Source organism: Jaculus jaculus, chromosome 2 (assembly GCF_020740685.1).
Source record: "Jaculus jaculus isolate mJacJac1 chromosome 2, mJacJac1.mat.Y.cur, whole genome shotgun sequence".
Taxonomy (NCBI): Eukaryota; Metazoa; Chordata; class Mammalia; order Rodentia; family Dipodidae; genus Jaculus; species Jaculus jaculus.
Window position 1 is genome coordinate 44,332,384 of NC_059103.1, and position 17,974 is coordinate 44,350,357.

The 17,974-nt window shown below is 42.0% G+C and overlaps 1 protein-coding gene across 3 annotated transcripts in view; it reads right to left on the bottom strand.

The window, feature by feature from the left end:
* C2H18orf25 (chromosome 2 C18orf25 homolog) overlaps positions 1 to 17,974 on the bottom strand; it is a 111,333-nt gene that overhangs the window by 13,967 nt on the left and 79,392 nt on the right. For all 3 annotated transcript variants that reach the window (XM_004656816.2, XM_004656817.2, XM_045144536.1), the window contains one exon: positions 1,984 to 2,110. In XM_004656816.2, the coding sequence (XP_004656873.1) occupies positions 1,984 to 2,110 (127 nt within the window). The remainder of the gene's footprint in view (positions 1 to 1,983; positions 2,111 to 17,974) is intronic.

Genomic DNA, 17,974 nt, shown 5'->3' on the forward strand with positions numbered 1-17,974 from the left:
GAGAGGCAGGAGAAGCAGGAATTCAGAGTCATCTTCAGCTACATATTAAGTTAGAGGTCAGCTTGGGGTACATGTGTCCCTGATTCAAACAAAAAGTGAAAACTGGAAGAGAATTTATCAAGAAAAAGTCTTTTATTTCTGGGCATGGTGGCACACACCTTTAATCCCAGCACTAGGAAGGCAGAGGTAGAAGGGTTACCATAAGTTTGAGGACACCCTGAGACTACATAGTGAATTCCAGGTTAGACTAGACTAAAGTGAGACCCTACCTCAAAAAAACAAACAACAAAAAAAAGTCTTTCATTAAGTCAAAAATAAGATAAAGATTAAAGAATGAAATTCTTCTGTCACAATAGGAAAAATAACCATAAAAACAAAAATGAGAAAAAGTAGCAGCTACACAGTCATACTTTGGGCAGAGATAGAGAAAAGCTGCTCAAGTCCTAGGATAAACTAGCTTTATAAAAACTGAAATGGTGGGGGGAGCCAGAATTGGCTACTCTTCAGGAAATTGCAAATTACACTATTAATACTTACTCTATTTTCTTAAAATTCCATTCATTTGCTGGGCATGGTGGCACACCCCATTAATCCCAGCCCTCAGGAGGCAGAGATAGGAAGATCACTGTGAGTTCGAGGCCAGCCTGGGACTACAGTGAGTTCCAAGTTATCCTAGGTCATACTGAGACCCTACCTTGGATTCCCCCCCACCCAACCCTGGCCAAAAAAAAAAAAAAAACAAATCCAGTGGTTTAACTGGAGAATGTCATCTGAGTAAATGGGATCTTAATAGTCACCTTTGGCTCATACACATTTATATTTCACCTCCATTCCACACTCATAAGTTTACCCTTTATATATGCTAGTAAATTTTTATTAGCTTAGTAAACCAAAGAGTAAACTCAGAAGAAAAGAGCTAAGGAAGATACTGTGTTACATGCTTTCGATCATAAAATTACAACTGAACCCTTGTAGAATGGTAGAAAAACTATTTGGCATATAGAATATACATATTCTAAAGCACAGTTTATTTTCTATATATACACATGCATATATGTACATGTTAATGTCCAGAAGAACACCTTTGAAAGGACTATAACCATCCTTTACAATAGAATTACATATTGCTTCTTGGCCTTTTGGCTAAGATCAAGTATAAAATGAGATCTATAAATTTTTTTCTGCCAAGGGCCAGATAATAAATATTTTAGGCATTAGGGACCATACAGTTCACTACTCAACTCTGCTATTATAGAACAAACATAATCACATACAAAAACGTGCAAACAAAGTGAAAGGCTTAAAAAAAAAAGTAAGTATGAGACATCACTTGTTTTTCTGTGCGTGTATAAAAGGTGGCCAGAAGCTGTTAGGTGTCTTCCTTAACAGTCCACCAAGTTTTTGAAGTGTTGGAAAGTATCTCTCATTTAACTTAAGTATCTCACCAATTCAGTTACATTAGCTAGCTAATAGGGCCCCAAGAAGTCTCCTATTTGTTTTTCTAACACTGAGATTACAGGCACATGCTATCATGCCACTGAGCCATTTCCTGAGCCCTAAGACATTTTTTATAAAGAGAAAAATCTGTCAAGGTATCTATACATTTACTTAAGAGAAAAGGGAGAAAAAAAGTCAGCCCTAGATCACATACATTAATTACTGAGCTGTAACACATTCTAAAGATTGTAACACTTACCTCACAAAAAGTATTTCCTAAGCCATAGGAAGCTGACAGACTCCACCTTTCACGCCATAGTGAATCATGTAATATAGTCTTCATAAACTATCACAATATAGTTTACTATATGAATTTTTGCTTATGAGTAAACAGTCTGCAAAGATTGATTATGACATAATATAGTAGAACCACCACTGACAGGACAGAAGCCAGGCCATGAGATCTACCATTTTCTTATTGCTTACTTTTCTGGTTTTACATAAATTCACAATTTAAAAATACCAGATTACCACAATTAGTCCTACCTTGCATGTTCCTGAACACCCACAATCTCTACTTCGCTATCTGAAGAGGCAATGTTAATTTCTTCATTAAGCGGTGCAGTGCCAGCAGATGTTTTGTCACGGGCTAGGAATCCTGGATCCAAATGGCCTGAGAGATAAGGGGGGAAAAACAGCACAGTTCAATTTTTTTAAAACAGCAAAACAACCCACTGACAGATTCCTCATGGAGGTTGAATCCCAGAACCAGAATAACTCTTTTAGAGTTTGTTACAACACAAATGTTCCCTGTGTCAAATAAGCAGGGTAGTGCTTTACAATCTTCACTTTTCAAAAGCTGACTTTATAACCAAGAGAATATACGTTTGTGTCAGTTACTCATATAGCAAAACAGAACATAAAATATGAAGTCAAAGTTTCTTACACTATACTTCTCTTACTTAGGAGAAAAAAAAAATCAGATGACCAGTATCTCAACTTAAATATATGTATATTATTATAGATATATAAATTATAATACCTTACATTCTATTCTGTAGTGCTTTTTGCATTCAACTCATCTGTTTTTAAATGACCGGCATACCTAGAGGTCAAGGGGGTAGTTCTCTACCATGTCTTATCTTAGAACAAAATTTCTGAACCAGAAGGGTGAAAAGGAATACGCAGTATAAAAGCAATTATGAATGCCATGTCTATCCTGAAATGCTCTGTGAAGAGGAAGTCTGACCCCAAAAGACATCTACCAGGAAAGACCAGAGTGTGTGTGGTGATTTGGGATATGAGTGAGTGACATGAACACTGCTCATAGCTCTCATTACATGTAAACAGGCTATATGTATTGAAAATGTAGTGAAACCAGTTGGTGACACTGGAGCATACAAAGACTTCTTCACAAAAATTTTCCTACACCATTTAATATACGCTATAGTAGAGTAAGTATGTAAATATCATAGAAAGTATGGCCTCTTACTAAGGACTAACAGCACAATTTCCAAATACACACCTCTACAAACAAGTACGGGTTGAGACAATTCAGCCTATGTGCCCAGCTCTTCAATATTTGAACTCAACCTGTAAAATTCCCAAGAAGTAGAACTGGAGGGATGGCTAAGCAGTTAAAGTGCTTGTCTGCAAAGCTAAAACACCCAGGCTAGATTCCCCAGAACCTACGTAAGCCAGATGCACAAGGTGGAGCATGTGTCTGGAGTTCATTTGCAGTAGGTGAAGGGCCTGACATGCCCATTCTTTTCCTATCTTTTTGCCTCTTTTTCTCTCTTGCTCTCTAATAAATTATTTTTTTTATTCTAAGAAATTAACACAGTTGCAATAAGTATAAATTTTCATTTACTCTCTAAAAGGTAACTGCATTTAAGCATATCATCTGATTCAATTTTTCACTCCACATTTACACAATTTATGAGACTCCAAACTAAACCAATATAGGGAATATAAAATTTCATAGTCATTACTCTCCCTTTCCCATCCTTACACACTCTCCAATGCTTCAAGTTGCCGAGAAATCTTGTTCTTCTGTCAACTGTCAGCACAACCCTTGGGGAAAGGCACAAACAGCCACAAAGCAAGCTTTTTGGTGTTTGCATCACTGAAACCCTTCCCAGACAATGTACCTTAAGGGAAAAGACAAAGCAAAACATCATGACATCCAAAGATGGACAGTGGAGTGCTAGGCAGCACTTGGCTAAATGTATATGAAACACATAAAGCATGATTTCTACACTGTGTGTAGCTGTGCAGCAAAGAATCAAGTCTGAAACTTGTGGCCTTTTTCTTAATTGTTTAATGTTATTTTGACCTATTTTTCTTCAACTGAAAAGAAGGCACACGCTGCGGCTTAAAGTGACTCCTGGATACAGCTGTGACTGAGATTACATTACAGTTCGCACAGTCTGTAACAGAATCTGGTCCCATGTGGTAACACAGGCAGTGGGCACAATCTTTGAACCTTGCAAGCACACAAGAGGCACAGTAACCACACAACACTCAGTTCTGTAAATCTAGGACAGCTAGTTAAGTGGAACTTGGTTATGTCTAGACCTGGTAAGCCTTGATCCCTGCCCTGTGCAAGACCTTGCTGTGACCAAATGTTTTATCCATTTTGTGCCTTGACGTTTTAGTTATAAGTATCACTACACACATGGCTCCAACTGAACTGCTGGGGTAGAATACCAATTAATGGCCTCTTTTCAAGCATTCAATGGGTCCATATTCTGTAACTCAAGCAGATTTTACTGTTTAGTTCATCCTACATTCCTGCTGTAAATACTTGTTCGTGACATGCTATGCACTATGCTAAGTTCTAGGAAATATAAGGTACAAGGCAGGCATAGACTCTACTGGCAACAAACCCCAATACTTTCAGGGAGGGTAAAAAGCAGTTCATTGTACCACAGTTCCAAAAAATGCTTCAAGGTGAGGAAAAGAACAATGTGGAGGCCATACATGGTGGCACATGACTGTAACCCCAGCACTTGGAGGCCCACCTGGGAAGAAATGAGTAGCATGTGGTAACACCATCAAAAAGCACATTCTAGGACTGGAAAGATGGCTTAGTGGTTGAGGCACTTGCCTGCGAAGCCTAAAGACCTAGGTTTAATTCCCCAGGACCCACGTAAGCCAGATGTACAAGGTGGGACACACATCTGGAGCTCTTCTGCAGTGGCTGGAGGTTGTGGTGCACCCATTCTCACTCTCTCTCTGTCTCTCAAACAAATAAAATAAAATAAAATAAAACAAAATAAAATAGCACATTCCTTGGATTAGGGGGTACTCAGGGAAGCTCATGGGGAAGATTAGGGACAGGTGAGGGAACGTAACACCAGATGGTGGAGGAGTCTGGACTTGATCTTGAAAAGTGTGGAACCACTACATGATCTAAGCAAAGACTGAGTGACATGATCTGGTTTTATATTTTAAAGGTTTCCTTTTAAAGTATGGAAATCAAACTGAGAGGCCAGGGCTTGGTGACAGGAGTTCTTGGTGCACCCATACTTTCTGTTATAAATAAGTAAAGTTTTTTAAAAAGATTCTTTTAGCTATCAAAAAATTAAACCAGGCATGGTTGTAAACATTTTTAATCCCAGCATTTGGGAGACTGAGGTAGGAGAATGCCGTGAGTTCAAGATCAGCCTCAGACTACATAGTGAATTCCAGGTCAGACTGGACTACAGCATATACCTTGAAAAATAAAATTTAAGTTGGGTGTAGTGGCTCAGGCCTTTATTCCCAGTATTCAGGAGGCAGAGGAAGTGCCTTGAGTTTGAGGCCAACCTGTGACTATAGAGTACAATCCATGTCAGCCTGGGTTAGAGCAAGATCCTACCTCAAAAAAAGAAAAAAGATAGCCAGGCGTGGTGGTGCTCGCCTTTAATCCCAGCACTTGGGAGGCAGAGGTAAGAGAATTTCCATGAGTTTCAAGGTCACCCTGAGACTACATAGTGAATTCCAGATCAGACTGGGCTAGAGCCTATCTCAGAGGGAGGGAAGGAGGGAAGAAAAGAAAAAGGGAAGAAGAAGGGAGGAAGGGGAAAAGGAGGGAAAGAAGGAAGGAAAGAAGGGAGGGAGGGAATCAAAGGAGGTACCCCATATACACAAAAGAAACGGGACATCAAAATGGAAGAAAGACTGGTTGAAAAGAAGGGACAAGGGAGGGGATTTAAGGAAAGGTAGGAAGAGATAATTAAAAAGTGATGTGCAGGTATGATAATTATCAATTAAGAAGAAAATTAGGGCTGGGAAAAATTTTTCTGTGGTTAAGGACACTTGCTTGCAAGGCCTGACCACCCTGGTTCAATTCCCCAGTGCCCACATAAGGCCAGATTCCCAGAGAGGTGCATGTATATGGAGTTTGGCTGCAGTGGCAGGAAGCACTGGTGCACCATTCCCCCCCCCCGCATATCTCACTCTCCTTTCAAATAATATCTGCCTGTCTCTGTCTCCCCCCCCCCCACAATAACTTTCTTTTTGTTTTGTTTTTTTTCAAGGCAGGGTCTCACTGTAGCCCAGGCTGACCTGAAATTCACCCTGTAGTCTCAGGGTGGGCTTGAACTCTCAGCGATCCTCCTACCTCTGCCTCCCAAGTGCTGGGATTAAAGGCGTGTGCCATTATGGCCAGCTTAAAATATTTTTTTAAGTTTAAAAAATAGGATCTGAGCACAAAAGGAAATAACAGAGCACAGAAAGTCAAAATGATGAATCTTTCTGATTTAGGCAACTGGATAGTTAGTTACACAGTGCCATTCAGTCAGCACTAATGAAAGCTGAGGGTGGCTGCCAAGGTTCCTTCAAGATGTCCAACAAATGGTTAAAGGTACTGTTCAAAAATCTCCTTTGAGGGCTGGAGAGATGGCTTAGCGGTTAAGCGCTTGCCTGTGAAGCCTAAGGACCCTGGTTCGAGGCTCGGTTCCCCAGGTCCCACGTTAGCCAGATGCACAAGGGGGCGCACGCATCTGGAGTTCGTTTGCAGATGCTGGAAGCCCTGGCGCGCCCATTCTCTCTCTCTCTCTCTCTATCTGTCTTTCTCTCTGTGTCTGTTGCTCTCAAATAAATAAATAAAATTTAAAAAAAAAAAATCTCCTTTGAGAGCCGGGCGTGGTGGCACACGCCTTTAATCCCAGCACTCGGGAGGCAGAGGTAGGAGGATCGCTGAGAGTTCAAGCCCACCCTGAGACTACAGGGTGAATTTCAGGTCAGCCTGAGCCAGAGTGAGACCCTACCTTGAAAAAAAAAAAAATCTCCTTTGAGGCCAGGTGTGGTGGCACATGCCTTTAATCCTAGCACTCGGGAGGCAGAAGTAGGAGGATCGCTGAGAGTTTGAGGCCATCCTGAGACTACATAATGAATTCCAAGTCATGGTGGTGCATGCGTTTAATCCCAGCACTTGGGAGGTAGAGGTAGGAGGATGGCTGAGAGTTCAAGGCCACCCCAAGACTTCACAGTGAATTCCAGGTCAGCCTGAGCTAGACTAAGACCCTACCTTGAAAAAAAGAATCTGCTTTGAGTCAGAGGTCTAGAGAAGAAACAAGAGACTCGACAAACCCTTAGCAGAGAGAAGGGTCATCCATACATGTGAAGAACACACAGAACGCCGCTAATGAAGAGGTGGGCAGAGGAAGGGAGCCCATGAAGGAAGAATGTCCCAAAGACTGACGTTATGGACATCCAAGGTCATTTCTAGGGATAAGTGCTTAAATTCGCCCAGCTGAGAGGCCAGAGAAGAGAGAGTAAGTAGAATCCCCTAGAAGCAACAACTGATGATCACAGATGACCTTGGAAAAAGGAGGCTCAGGAGTGATGGGCCAAAGCCAAGACAGGAAGCAGAAAGCAAGCTGAAAAGTGAAAGAGAAAAGGAGACAAATTATAGAAGTCTGGCAATGGAGGAAAGGAGATAGAGAGTACTGAACAAGGAATCTACGGGGGAGGGAGGGAGGGAGGAAGGGAGGGAGGCAGGCATAATGTACAGTTTCTAAAGATGAGGAAGACATGGTGATGTTCTAAAAAGTGAAGAGTACAAGTTAATGAACACAGCTGTGGTGATCTTACTGGTAAGGGATGTGGCAAGACTACTGCAGAGCATAAAGGAGAACAGGGCAGAGGGGAGGAACTGAGAAAAGTAAAGAAACCATTCTGGGGGGGGGGTTCCTAAGAAAAGGGGTAAACTGTTGACAGTACAGAAAGCCAGGGGAAAGTTGCAGATTAGAAATTAAGGTGACTGTGATCTCTATGTGACTTTCGCCAGCTAGGCTCAGCAGTGTGGACACAAGATCTAAAGAGTACATTCAGGGATCAGATTATGCCAGGTGCGTAGAGTTCAACAGCCAAGCCAATGAAGTAGCTAAGGGTACTGGGCAAGGAGGACTGAGGACGGGCCCAGTGAGGGAACAGTAACGATACTGTGGTGGAAGTAAGAGTGCAGAATAGTCCTGGTGTGGTGACAAATGCTGCACTGTAATCCTGCACTATATTGGAAGGCTGAGAGGGACGGTTGCTCACTGAAGCCATCCTGGGCTACAGAGCAAGACCCTATCACAAAACAAAAGCCTCATTTGCCAAGAAGGGAACATTTAGGAAGAGGAAAGCCAATGGTCAAGAGAAGTGAAATGCTTCTACTTTTAACTACCCACAAATCCAAGCACCCAGGACCATTCTGGTACCCCTGCTTCATCCTCTGTTCTTGTTTTAGCCACACACAACTCACCCACCAACTTGCTCTCTGCCTTCTGGAATGGTGACTCAGCAGAAACTGCGCTGCGTTCTCTCCGCTTCCAGTGGCTTTCCTGAAAATGCCGCTCCTAACCCACTCTAACGTGGGGACCAGGGTCAGTTACAAGTAGCAGTCCTGCATCCTAGTGTACCAACACCAGCCGCCCATTCTTTCCAGGCCTACTCCTTCACTGCTGTGCACTGATCCCTCCAAAGGCTCACTCATTCATGAACCATTCCTAGGGTGTTCCCTCTCTCTCCCACTTACATGGCAGCTCACTACGTGTAGAACCACCTTACAGCAGTGCCTGCTCACTGAAAAGCAGAGAACTGTGCTCTAAGACACATTTTAAAGCCACCGATGGCAGATTTACAGCAAGGTACTCAGTATGCTACAGTCCGAAAAATAGATGAGTAAACTGAATTAAACCAAACTGAAAGTCAGTTGCTATTATCAAACTCCTCCTTAATTGTTTTGTTTTGTTTGTTTGTTGCACATGTATGTAGTACGTGTGGTGTGGAAGATGTGGATGCGTGCTACATGCACTTGTGTGTGTAGATACACATGCCCCATATGCACATGCAGAAGTCAGAGGAGAATGTCAGATGGTCCCTTCCATTTCACGCTAAAGTCTTCCTTGAGATAGTTTCTCACTGATTCCAGGGCTTGTCATTTTCTTGGGCCCCAGTGACTCTCTAATCTCTGTTCCCCACAGGACTGGGGTTTCAAATGGGTGGGGTCAAAGCAAGCAGTTTACATGGGGAAACAAACCAGGCAGTCTCAAGCCTCCTCAGGTACTCAGACTTGACCAAGAGGTACTGTTGAGCAACCTCTCTAGCCTCACTGCTTTTAAACAGTAATTAAGTAAATATAAGACTACAACAGAATTGATTCTTAGTATTTCTGTGCCCATTTGTCATACCATACTTCTAATTTAAATTTCTCACATTTTTTTTTTTTAAGGTAGGGTCTTATTCTAGACCAGGCTAACCTTGAATTCACTGTCATCTGAGGCTGGCCTCGAACTCACAGTGCTGCTCCTGCCTCTGCTTCCTAAGTGCTGGGACCTTTTGGTAGTCATCAGTATTTCTGAATACCAGTCTTCCTTCACTAAGCAGGACTCCTCATTCTGACCCTGTACTTCTAAAGCCTCATGTCAGAGCTAGAACTATCAGCCCCTGGCTTTTACCCCCCTTCAAAGAATAAGAACAAAATTAAACGTAACTATGTTACATTTGTTTATTTTATGATTTTTTTCTCATATTTTTATTTATTAGAGACAGAAGAGGAGAGAGAGAGAGAAAGAGACAATGGGCATGCCAGGGCCTTTAACCACTACAAACAAACTCCAGATGCATGTGCCATGATAGGCATCTGGCTAACATGGGACCTGGAGAATTGAACTTGGGACCTTAGGCTTCGCAGGCAAGTGCCTTAACAGCTAAACCATTTCTCCAACCCTTTTTTAGGATATTTGGGGTGGGGGAATAAACACTGCAGATTATTCTAACATTATTCATTACAGGTCCAGAAACCAATAATTTATAAACTGCTTTCATACTTTTTAGATCCAAACAATTTTGGCTATGCAACTGCAGACATAAAAATTATAATCCAAGGGGCTGCATAGATGGCTCAGGAGTTAGAAGTGCTTGCTTGCAAAGCTTGTTGATCAGATTCAATTCCCTATCTGCCCTTGTAAGGCCAGATGGGCATTCATTTGTTCATGTGCAGCAAGATACTCTAGCATGCCCCTGCACGCGCTCATGTGCACACGCGTACACCCACACTCTCACACATGCAGGTGCATGTGTATGTATGCAAAGAAATATTTTTTTGTTTTTGTTTTTCAAGGTATGGTCTCACTCTAGTCCAGGCTGACCTGGAATTCACTATGTAGTCTCAGGGTGCCCTCAAACTCATGGCAATCCTCCCACCTCTGCCTGCTGAGTGCTGGGATTAAAGGCATGAGCCACTACACCCAGCAAGAAATAATTTTTTAATTTAAAACTCAGTGGCACATCTATAATGGTGGAAACCAACTGCCCTCCCATTGGACTGGAGGTCTGCTCCATGGGAGGGAATACATCCCTGATACTGAAAACCTACAAAAACAATAGGGGTAGTCATGAGCCTTAGGAGTGTAGTATCTGTTGCTGTCTGGCTAAATGTATATACTATGCTCATCAAACTGCCCAGTAAGCACTTCTTAATATTCATACCCTTATATTAATATGACTCTCATTTTGGGTACAGAATCTTCTCTTTTCAGATGGTAGTGACCTTGGGTCGACTCAGAAGGCATCATAGTGATGGAAAGAAGTAACTGGAGTACTGAGTAACATCTCAATCACACCTTCCAAGGCTCAGGGTCCATTGCGGAAGAGGTGGCAGAAAGAATGTAAGAGTCCTTACAACGTGCTCCTCCAGACACAAAATGGCCTGGATATCCATGACCTCACAGTGCCTGATACTACCTAAACAAGACCATCATAAGAGGAGGAAAAGATCGTAACATCAAAATAAAAGAGAGACTGATTGAGATGGGGAGGGGATATGATGGAGAATGGAACTTCAAAGGGGAAAGTGGGGGGAGGGAGGGTATTACCATGGGATATTTTTTATAATCATGGAAAATGTTAATAAAAATCGAGGAAAAAATAAAATTAAAAAATTTTTCAAGAATCAGTCTAGCCAGGTGCAGTGGCACACGCCTTTAATCCCAGCACTTGGGAGGCAGAGGTAGGAAGATCGCCATGAGTTCAAGAGCACCTTGAGACTACATAGTGAATTCAAGACCAGCTGAACTAGAGTGAGACCCTACCTCAGAAAAAAAAAGTCACAGTCTAAGCCAAGGCTGGCATCACACTCCTATAATCCTAGTACTTGGGAGGTTGAGGCAGGAAAATCATAAGTTCAAACCCAGCTTTGAACTTTTGGCTCTATATGTAGTTCAAGGTTGGACTGGGCCACACAAGATACTGTCTTTAAAAAAGGAGGGGGGGGTGGAGAGATGTCTCCGTGGTTAAAGGCACTTGCCTGCAAAGCCTGACAACCTGCGTTCAATTCCCCAGTACCCATGTAAAACCAACTGCACAAAGTGGTCCATGCATCAGGAGTTCATTTGCAGTGGCTGGAGGCGCTGGTATGCCCATACTTACATTCACATTCTCTCTCCCTCTCATACCTCTTTCTGTCTCTCTCTCAAATACATGAATAAAAATATATAAGGGCTGGAGGGATGGCTCAGAGGTTAAGGCGTATTCCTGCAAAGCCAAAGGACCCACATTCAACTCCCCAGGACTCACATAAGTCAGATGCATAATATGACACATGCGTCTAGACTTTTGTTTGCAGTGGCTAGAGGCACACCCATTCTTTCTCTCTCTCTCTCTAATAAATGAATAAACTAAATAAAAAATTAAAAATACATATTTAAGAGTCAGGCGGTGGTGGCACACTCGGGAGGCAGAGGTAAGAGGATCGCCGAGAGTTTGAGGCCCTCCTTGAGACTACAGAGTGAATTCCAGGTCAGCCTGAGCTACAGCAAAACCTTACCTTGAAAAACCAAAAAAAAAAATAATAATAATAATAATAATAATAATTAATCAATTTTTTAAATGCGTGCAAAAACAGGTTATCTAGAAACACATACCTGTAATCCCAGCTTCTGGAAGCTGATGTGTTAGCTTCTTCCCAGGCCCCACCCCCACCCTTTTTGGTTTTTCAAGGTAGGGCCTCTCTCCAACCCAGAATGGCCTGGAATCCACTATGTAATGTACTCTCTGGCTGGCCTCGAACTCACAGAAATCCTCCTACCTCAGTCTCCCGAGTGCTGGGATTAAAGGCATGTGTCACCATGCCCAGCTAGAGACTGTGAGTTTTAGGCCAACATTACCTAAATAAATACTGAGTTGAAAGCCAGCCTGGAGTAGTAAGCCTGTCTCCAAAATAAACAAAACATTGTACTCCAACTTTATTAGCATATAGAATTGTTGTTATAGGACCTGTATGATACTATAAAACAGACCACTTAAAGCAAATATTCTTATAACCAATATCTGAATAATTTAGTAAAAAAAAAATCAGTGTGAGATAAAATATGAGACACAGTGCTGTGATGGGTCTGCTAAATACAAGCTTCCTAGAACATGTTAGGATGCCTAGACTAATAGTGTGAAAGGTTCACATTTCCTGTCAAAAACACTGGAGAAAATGGGCCATACAGATAACAAGTCAGCTAAGACTCACACCAGAGGAATTCCAAATACTAAAAAAAGATGATTACCTAAATCAGTATTCATTTAGCCTTAAAAGCATGCAAAGTATGACTATGTTAAGCTCATTCAACAAGAACATGTGAGTCACACTCTGCAAGGGTCACATCAAAAGCATTCAAGGAAGCCTCTCTTCCTGTTTCAGAGCAAGGACAATTAGTCCTGTGCTTTCAACATAGCCATCTTCAGAAGGGGAGCCATTCCCCCCGGAGCTCCTGGGCAGAGCCTGGCATGCTCTGGCATTCGGTCCCTATCTGCTTCCACTTTGCACCCTGCCTTGACCTCACAGGAATTCAACAACAAAACAGTATCTGAAGAATTCACAAACGAGCCAGGCGTGGTAGAGCGTGCCTTTAACCCCAGCACTTGGGAGACAGAGGTAGGAGGATCACCGTGAGTTCAACGCCACCCTGAGACTTCATGGTGAATTTCAGGTCAGCCTAGAGTGAGACCCTACCTAAAAAAAAAAAAAAATTCACAAAAGTAAGCTAAAAATTCTATGAGGTTCTACAAATACTATCAAGGAAGCACCTTGTCCAGTTAAGGACAAGAACAAGACCTGCAGAACAAAGGCGAAGGCCACAATGAGCACGCACTAAATTGAAAGAGCAGAGCACTTACATGAGGACACTGTAGAAGCTGGGTGTCTCTGCAATGCCCTATGAAGATCTTTAGAAAGATAATTCACTCTCAGATTTTAAAAAGTTGTCCTCCCACCACAGACACCTAACTAAATAAGGCAGAAACCATTATCAGGATTGTAGGGAGGGTGGGGGCAGGAGCAGCAGCAACATAAAGTAGTGACTGAATTATCATCAACAGTTTCTTTTGTCTTCCGAAGAATCATGCAGTTTTTTCTAAGTGGAAAATCTACTGGGTTCGACAGAGAGGAGCCTGAGCCTTGCAGCACACTGGCGGGCAGTCCTCAAACAGCGTGACGGCAGCAGATGAGGACTAAAGGAGAATCCAAAGCCACCACGCCTCAGTTTCACAACCATGCAGACTATCACCTGTACTGGCTCCTCTAGCACAAACAGTAGACAACCTTAAGAGATGGGAAAGAGGTCAGAAACCTAACACAGTCAGTAGCAAGGTAACCAGGTAAACAAAAAGGGTATGGTCAAACACGATCTCCCTCACAAGACTGCTCTGTTCCCTGTTCCGCTAGTGGCCATTCTGGTCAGATAATTTAAAAGTTCTACATTTGTTTCTCTTTGCACTGCCACTACACTTCTGTTCTAAACAGAAGAAGGTTACCATCTGTATCTAAGTATGGGGGAAAATGCTCAAAGACCATTTTCTTGATCAGAAGGCTGAAGATCAAATACAATGAGTGATATTTATAATTGGTAATTTCCCACAAAAAAAAAAATCTGAGTATATTCAGTCTATCACAAATATAAGCTTTACAACCAAGAGTAGGTCAGACTTCTGTTGCATTTAGCCCCAACTACCCCCAATTACAGTTTTGTTGATCCTGTTCTGGTGTGTATCTGATGTGTACATATGTATATAGGAGCATGCGTGCCATAGCAACCTCTCACAGGACAACCTCGGGTGATGGTCCTCACCTTGAACCTTTTTGGAGACAGGGTCTCTCATTTGCCGCTGCAAATACTGGGACAGCCTGCCCAAAGCCCTGTGATTCTCCCGGCTGTCTCCCACTGCCGCAGACGTGTTGGGATTGCAAATACAAGTGCTACTTCAAGTTCTGGCTTTATGTGGGCCCTGAGGGTCTTAACTCTGGTCATCAGGTTTTCAAGCAAGCACTTTTAACCACTGAGCCATCTTCCTAGCCCCTGGTTTCTGGTGTCTGTATCTTTAAATCTTTATGTGTGAGGGTATGCACCAATATACCATGGTACGTGTCAGATGACAACCTTGGGTGTCAGTCCTCAGCTTCCACCTAGTTTGAGGGAAGAGTCTCTTGTTTACTTCTCATATTTGCCCAACAGCTCCTGATGATCCTCGTCTTTGCCTCCCATCTCACCATGGGCACACTGGGACAAGAGATGCCTGCTCTCACTTCCAACTTTACATGGGGCCTAGGTGTCCAAACTCAGGTCCTTGTGCTTGTGTGATGAGCACTTTATCCACTGAGCCATCTCCCCAGCCCCAGTTTTTAGATTTATGAGATAGAGTCTCACCCTGTAGCCCAAGCAGTCCTGAAACTATATAATCAAGGTTGACCTCAAAAGCATGAGCTGTCATGCCTGGCTCTACAGGTGTTTATGGTGAGCAGTTACAGGCAATAAGTAAAAGTTTCAGATTTCAGATATACTTACTGGCATTTCCTAAACCTTCTGGATACAAGAATTAGCTAGGAGTTATCTAAAAGAAAAATCTCAGCCAGGCTTGGTGACACTTACACCTATAATCACAGCACTTGGAAGGCAAACACAGGGGAATTTCAAGTTTCAGGCCAGTCTAAGCTACAAAGCATGTGCAAGGCCAGTCTACCATATGAGATCCTGCCTCAAAGGGCGGGGCGGGGGGAGAGAAGGGGCAAAAGATATTGATAAGAGATTGAATCCTAATTCAGATCTATAAATAGAACCTTCAAAGAGAAACTGAGGATTCTGAACTTTTATACACACTCTAAATAATTTCTACTTTCAGGCAAGGCTGATGAAATATTATAGCAAAAGCAACCTACTCTAGAGCAGGACACTGGACTAGAAATCTACTGACTGACCCACTATCCCTCCTTCCTTATTTCAGTCTACTTAAGCATTATTAGTGGTACAATGTTACAATGATGGTAAGCATTTCCACCGGGTGTTGTACTCTGTACCAAGCCCATTATAAGTTACTTCACTTAATGGTAATAATAATCGGGAGGGGGGCATGTTCTAAGGTTTGTTTAATTTTATTTATTTATTAAAGAAAGAGGCAGATAGTGAATGGGCATGCCAGAGCCTCTAACAACTGCAAATGAACTCCAGATGCATGTACCACTCGTGAATCTAGCTTACATGGGCACTGGGGAATTGAAACTGGGTCCTTAGACTTCGCAGGCAAGTGCTGTAACCACATAGCCACCTTTCCAGCCCCACAGTCTAGCTTTATCCCCATTTTACATAGAAAAGCTGGGGCTTTAACAAAATTTACCTGTGGTCACACAGTTTCTAAGTGGCTGCTGGTTCCAAAGCACCATATACCACACTTCCAACTTCAAGAAAGAAAAGGTAAATGCATGGTAATAGGAGAGACAAAAATTGTAAGTCTTTTGCTGACTAAAGACTCCCCTTAGGGTCTCACTCTAGCCCAGGCTGACCTAGAATTCACTCTGTCATCCCAGGATGGCTTCAAACTCACAGCAATCTTCTAACCTCTACCTCCCAAGTACTGGAATTAAAGGTGTGTGCCACCATACCTGGCCTCAAATTAGTTTGTAAAATCTGGTTGTTACCCAAGTCTTTACCTAGGTGAAAGCTAGAGCTATTAAACAGTTGTGACTATTTTGGATGACAAGATCGTCATCCAATGGTTTTGAAGAAGAGGCAAGCTACTCTACACCCAGTGGCTACTATCATGACTCTCAATGCACTGGGGCTACAGACTTGAGCTGAGATGTTGCTGTCAGTTCAATAACTAACTTTGTTTAGTTGTGAAACGAGAAAGAAGGAACCAGATTGACCATCAAAACAGAGCAAGGGTCAAAACTAAACTAGTATTCAAGCTTAAATTCTGTTGACCCCTTTATGTATATTTAGATTCACAGATAGGCAATTTTACTTATTATTCACATATTCGTGTTGTCAGATTGAGGAAAAAGAACCTTAAAAGAGAATAAATGGCTTCACAAGAAATTGTTATAGTCAAACAGTACTGACTCTCTCCTAAAGTACAGCCTACACATAATTGTGTGTTTTATTTATTATATCCTAAAGAAATTAAACACACATGTACCAAGAAACACATAAACTATTAACAGCAGCATCATTTAAAATGGCATCCTAACATTCAACAAGAGAGTTAAGATGTGATACAGTCATATAGTGGGATACTAAGTAGCAGAGGAAAAACACAAGGAAATAAACTCATTTAATAAGCATAAATCTTACAAAGCACTGAACTAAAAGGGAAATTACAAAGAATGCCTGCAATGATAACAACTCACTCTAAAATACACTTGTTGAGGATAGCTCTGCAGTAAGAAGGGAAAAGGCAACGTTCAGTTTCCCTCCTCACACATTCACCATGTTATTTCTTAGAAAGAATGCTGGCTGGTACCCAAGCGTGATGCCTCTGTGGAGTGTACGTGTGTGCTTGCATGTGGCACAAATGTGTGTGCAGGTGCTGCACGCACATGTGGAAGCCAGAGAACAATCTCGAATGTTATCCTCAGGTTTGCTGCCCACTTCTTTTCGAGACAGGATCTCTAATTGGCCTAGAGCTCACTACAAGGCTAGACTGGCTAACCAGTGAGCTTCTAGGATCTGCATGTCCCCATCTTCCCCGTGCTGGTTCCAGCACACACTGCCACTCCCAGCATTTACGCAGGCACTGGGACTCAAGTGCAGAGCCTCACGCTTGTGAGGAAAATGTTCTTTTGACTGGACTATCTCCCAGCCCCAAGAGTGTTTTAAATAAGCAAGCCCTCCACTTCCATGGATTCCATTCACAGATTCGACAAAGAATGCAAAAACAAAATCATGTTTGAACTGAACATGAAGTCTTTTTGTTATTCCCTAAACAATATGTAGTATGAGAGCTATTTACAGAACATTTACAATGTAGCAGGTGTCATAACTAATCTAGAGATGATTTAAAGTATGGAGAAGATATGCATAGGCTATATGCAAATACTGTGCCATTTTATATAAGGAACCTGAGTATGCCTGTATTTTGTTTTGTTTTGAAACAGGGTCTCACTCTGTAGCCCAGGATGGCCTTAAACTCCTGACAGTCCTCCTAAAAAGCCTCATAAATGCTGAAACTATAGGCATAAGCCCCTATACCCAGTTATTGCTGTTTTTCTGGGAAGAGCAGTTCTGAAGCAGGGCTCATTCTCACCCAGAATAGCTCCAAACTCACAGATCCTCTTACCTCAGTCTCCCAGGTACTGAGATTGCAGGTGTGAGCAACTGTGCCTGGGCTGTGGATTTTTAAAACCAGAGGTTCTAGAAAAAAAATCTACATATACTAAGGTATGGTTATACTTAAATCTGAAAATATGATTGCTATAACAATTCTGTGGGATTATTCTCTATATGAAGAACAACATGCTGGAAATTGTTCATTTTTCCCCAAGAATTCAGAAGAAAGTACTCATATTTAATGACAACATCAAGGAAACTAGAAAGCAAAAGTGAAATAGGATGATTACTTAATCAGCAATTGGTTAAGAACCAAAGATTAATCAGATAGTATGTAGAACTAAATTGTATAGCTTTGGAATATATGCTATCCAAAATGTGGTCAATACTATCCTTCAATAAAAGTATTATTACTTCTGGTTCTGGGTGTTTTTGTTTTGTTTTGCTTTTAGGTTGTTTATTTTTTGAGATAAGGT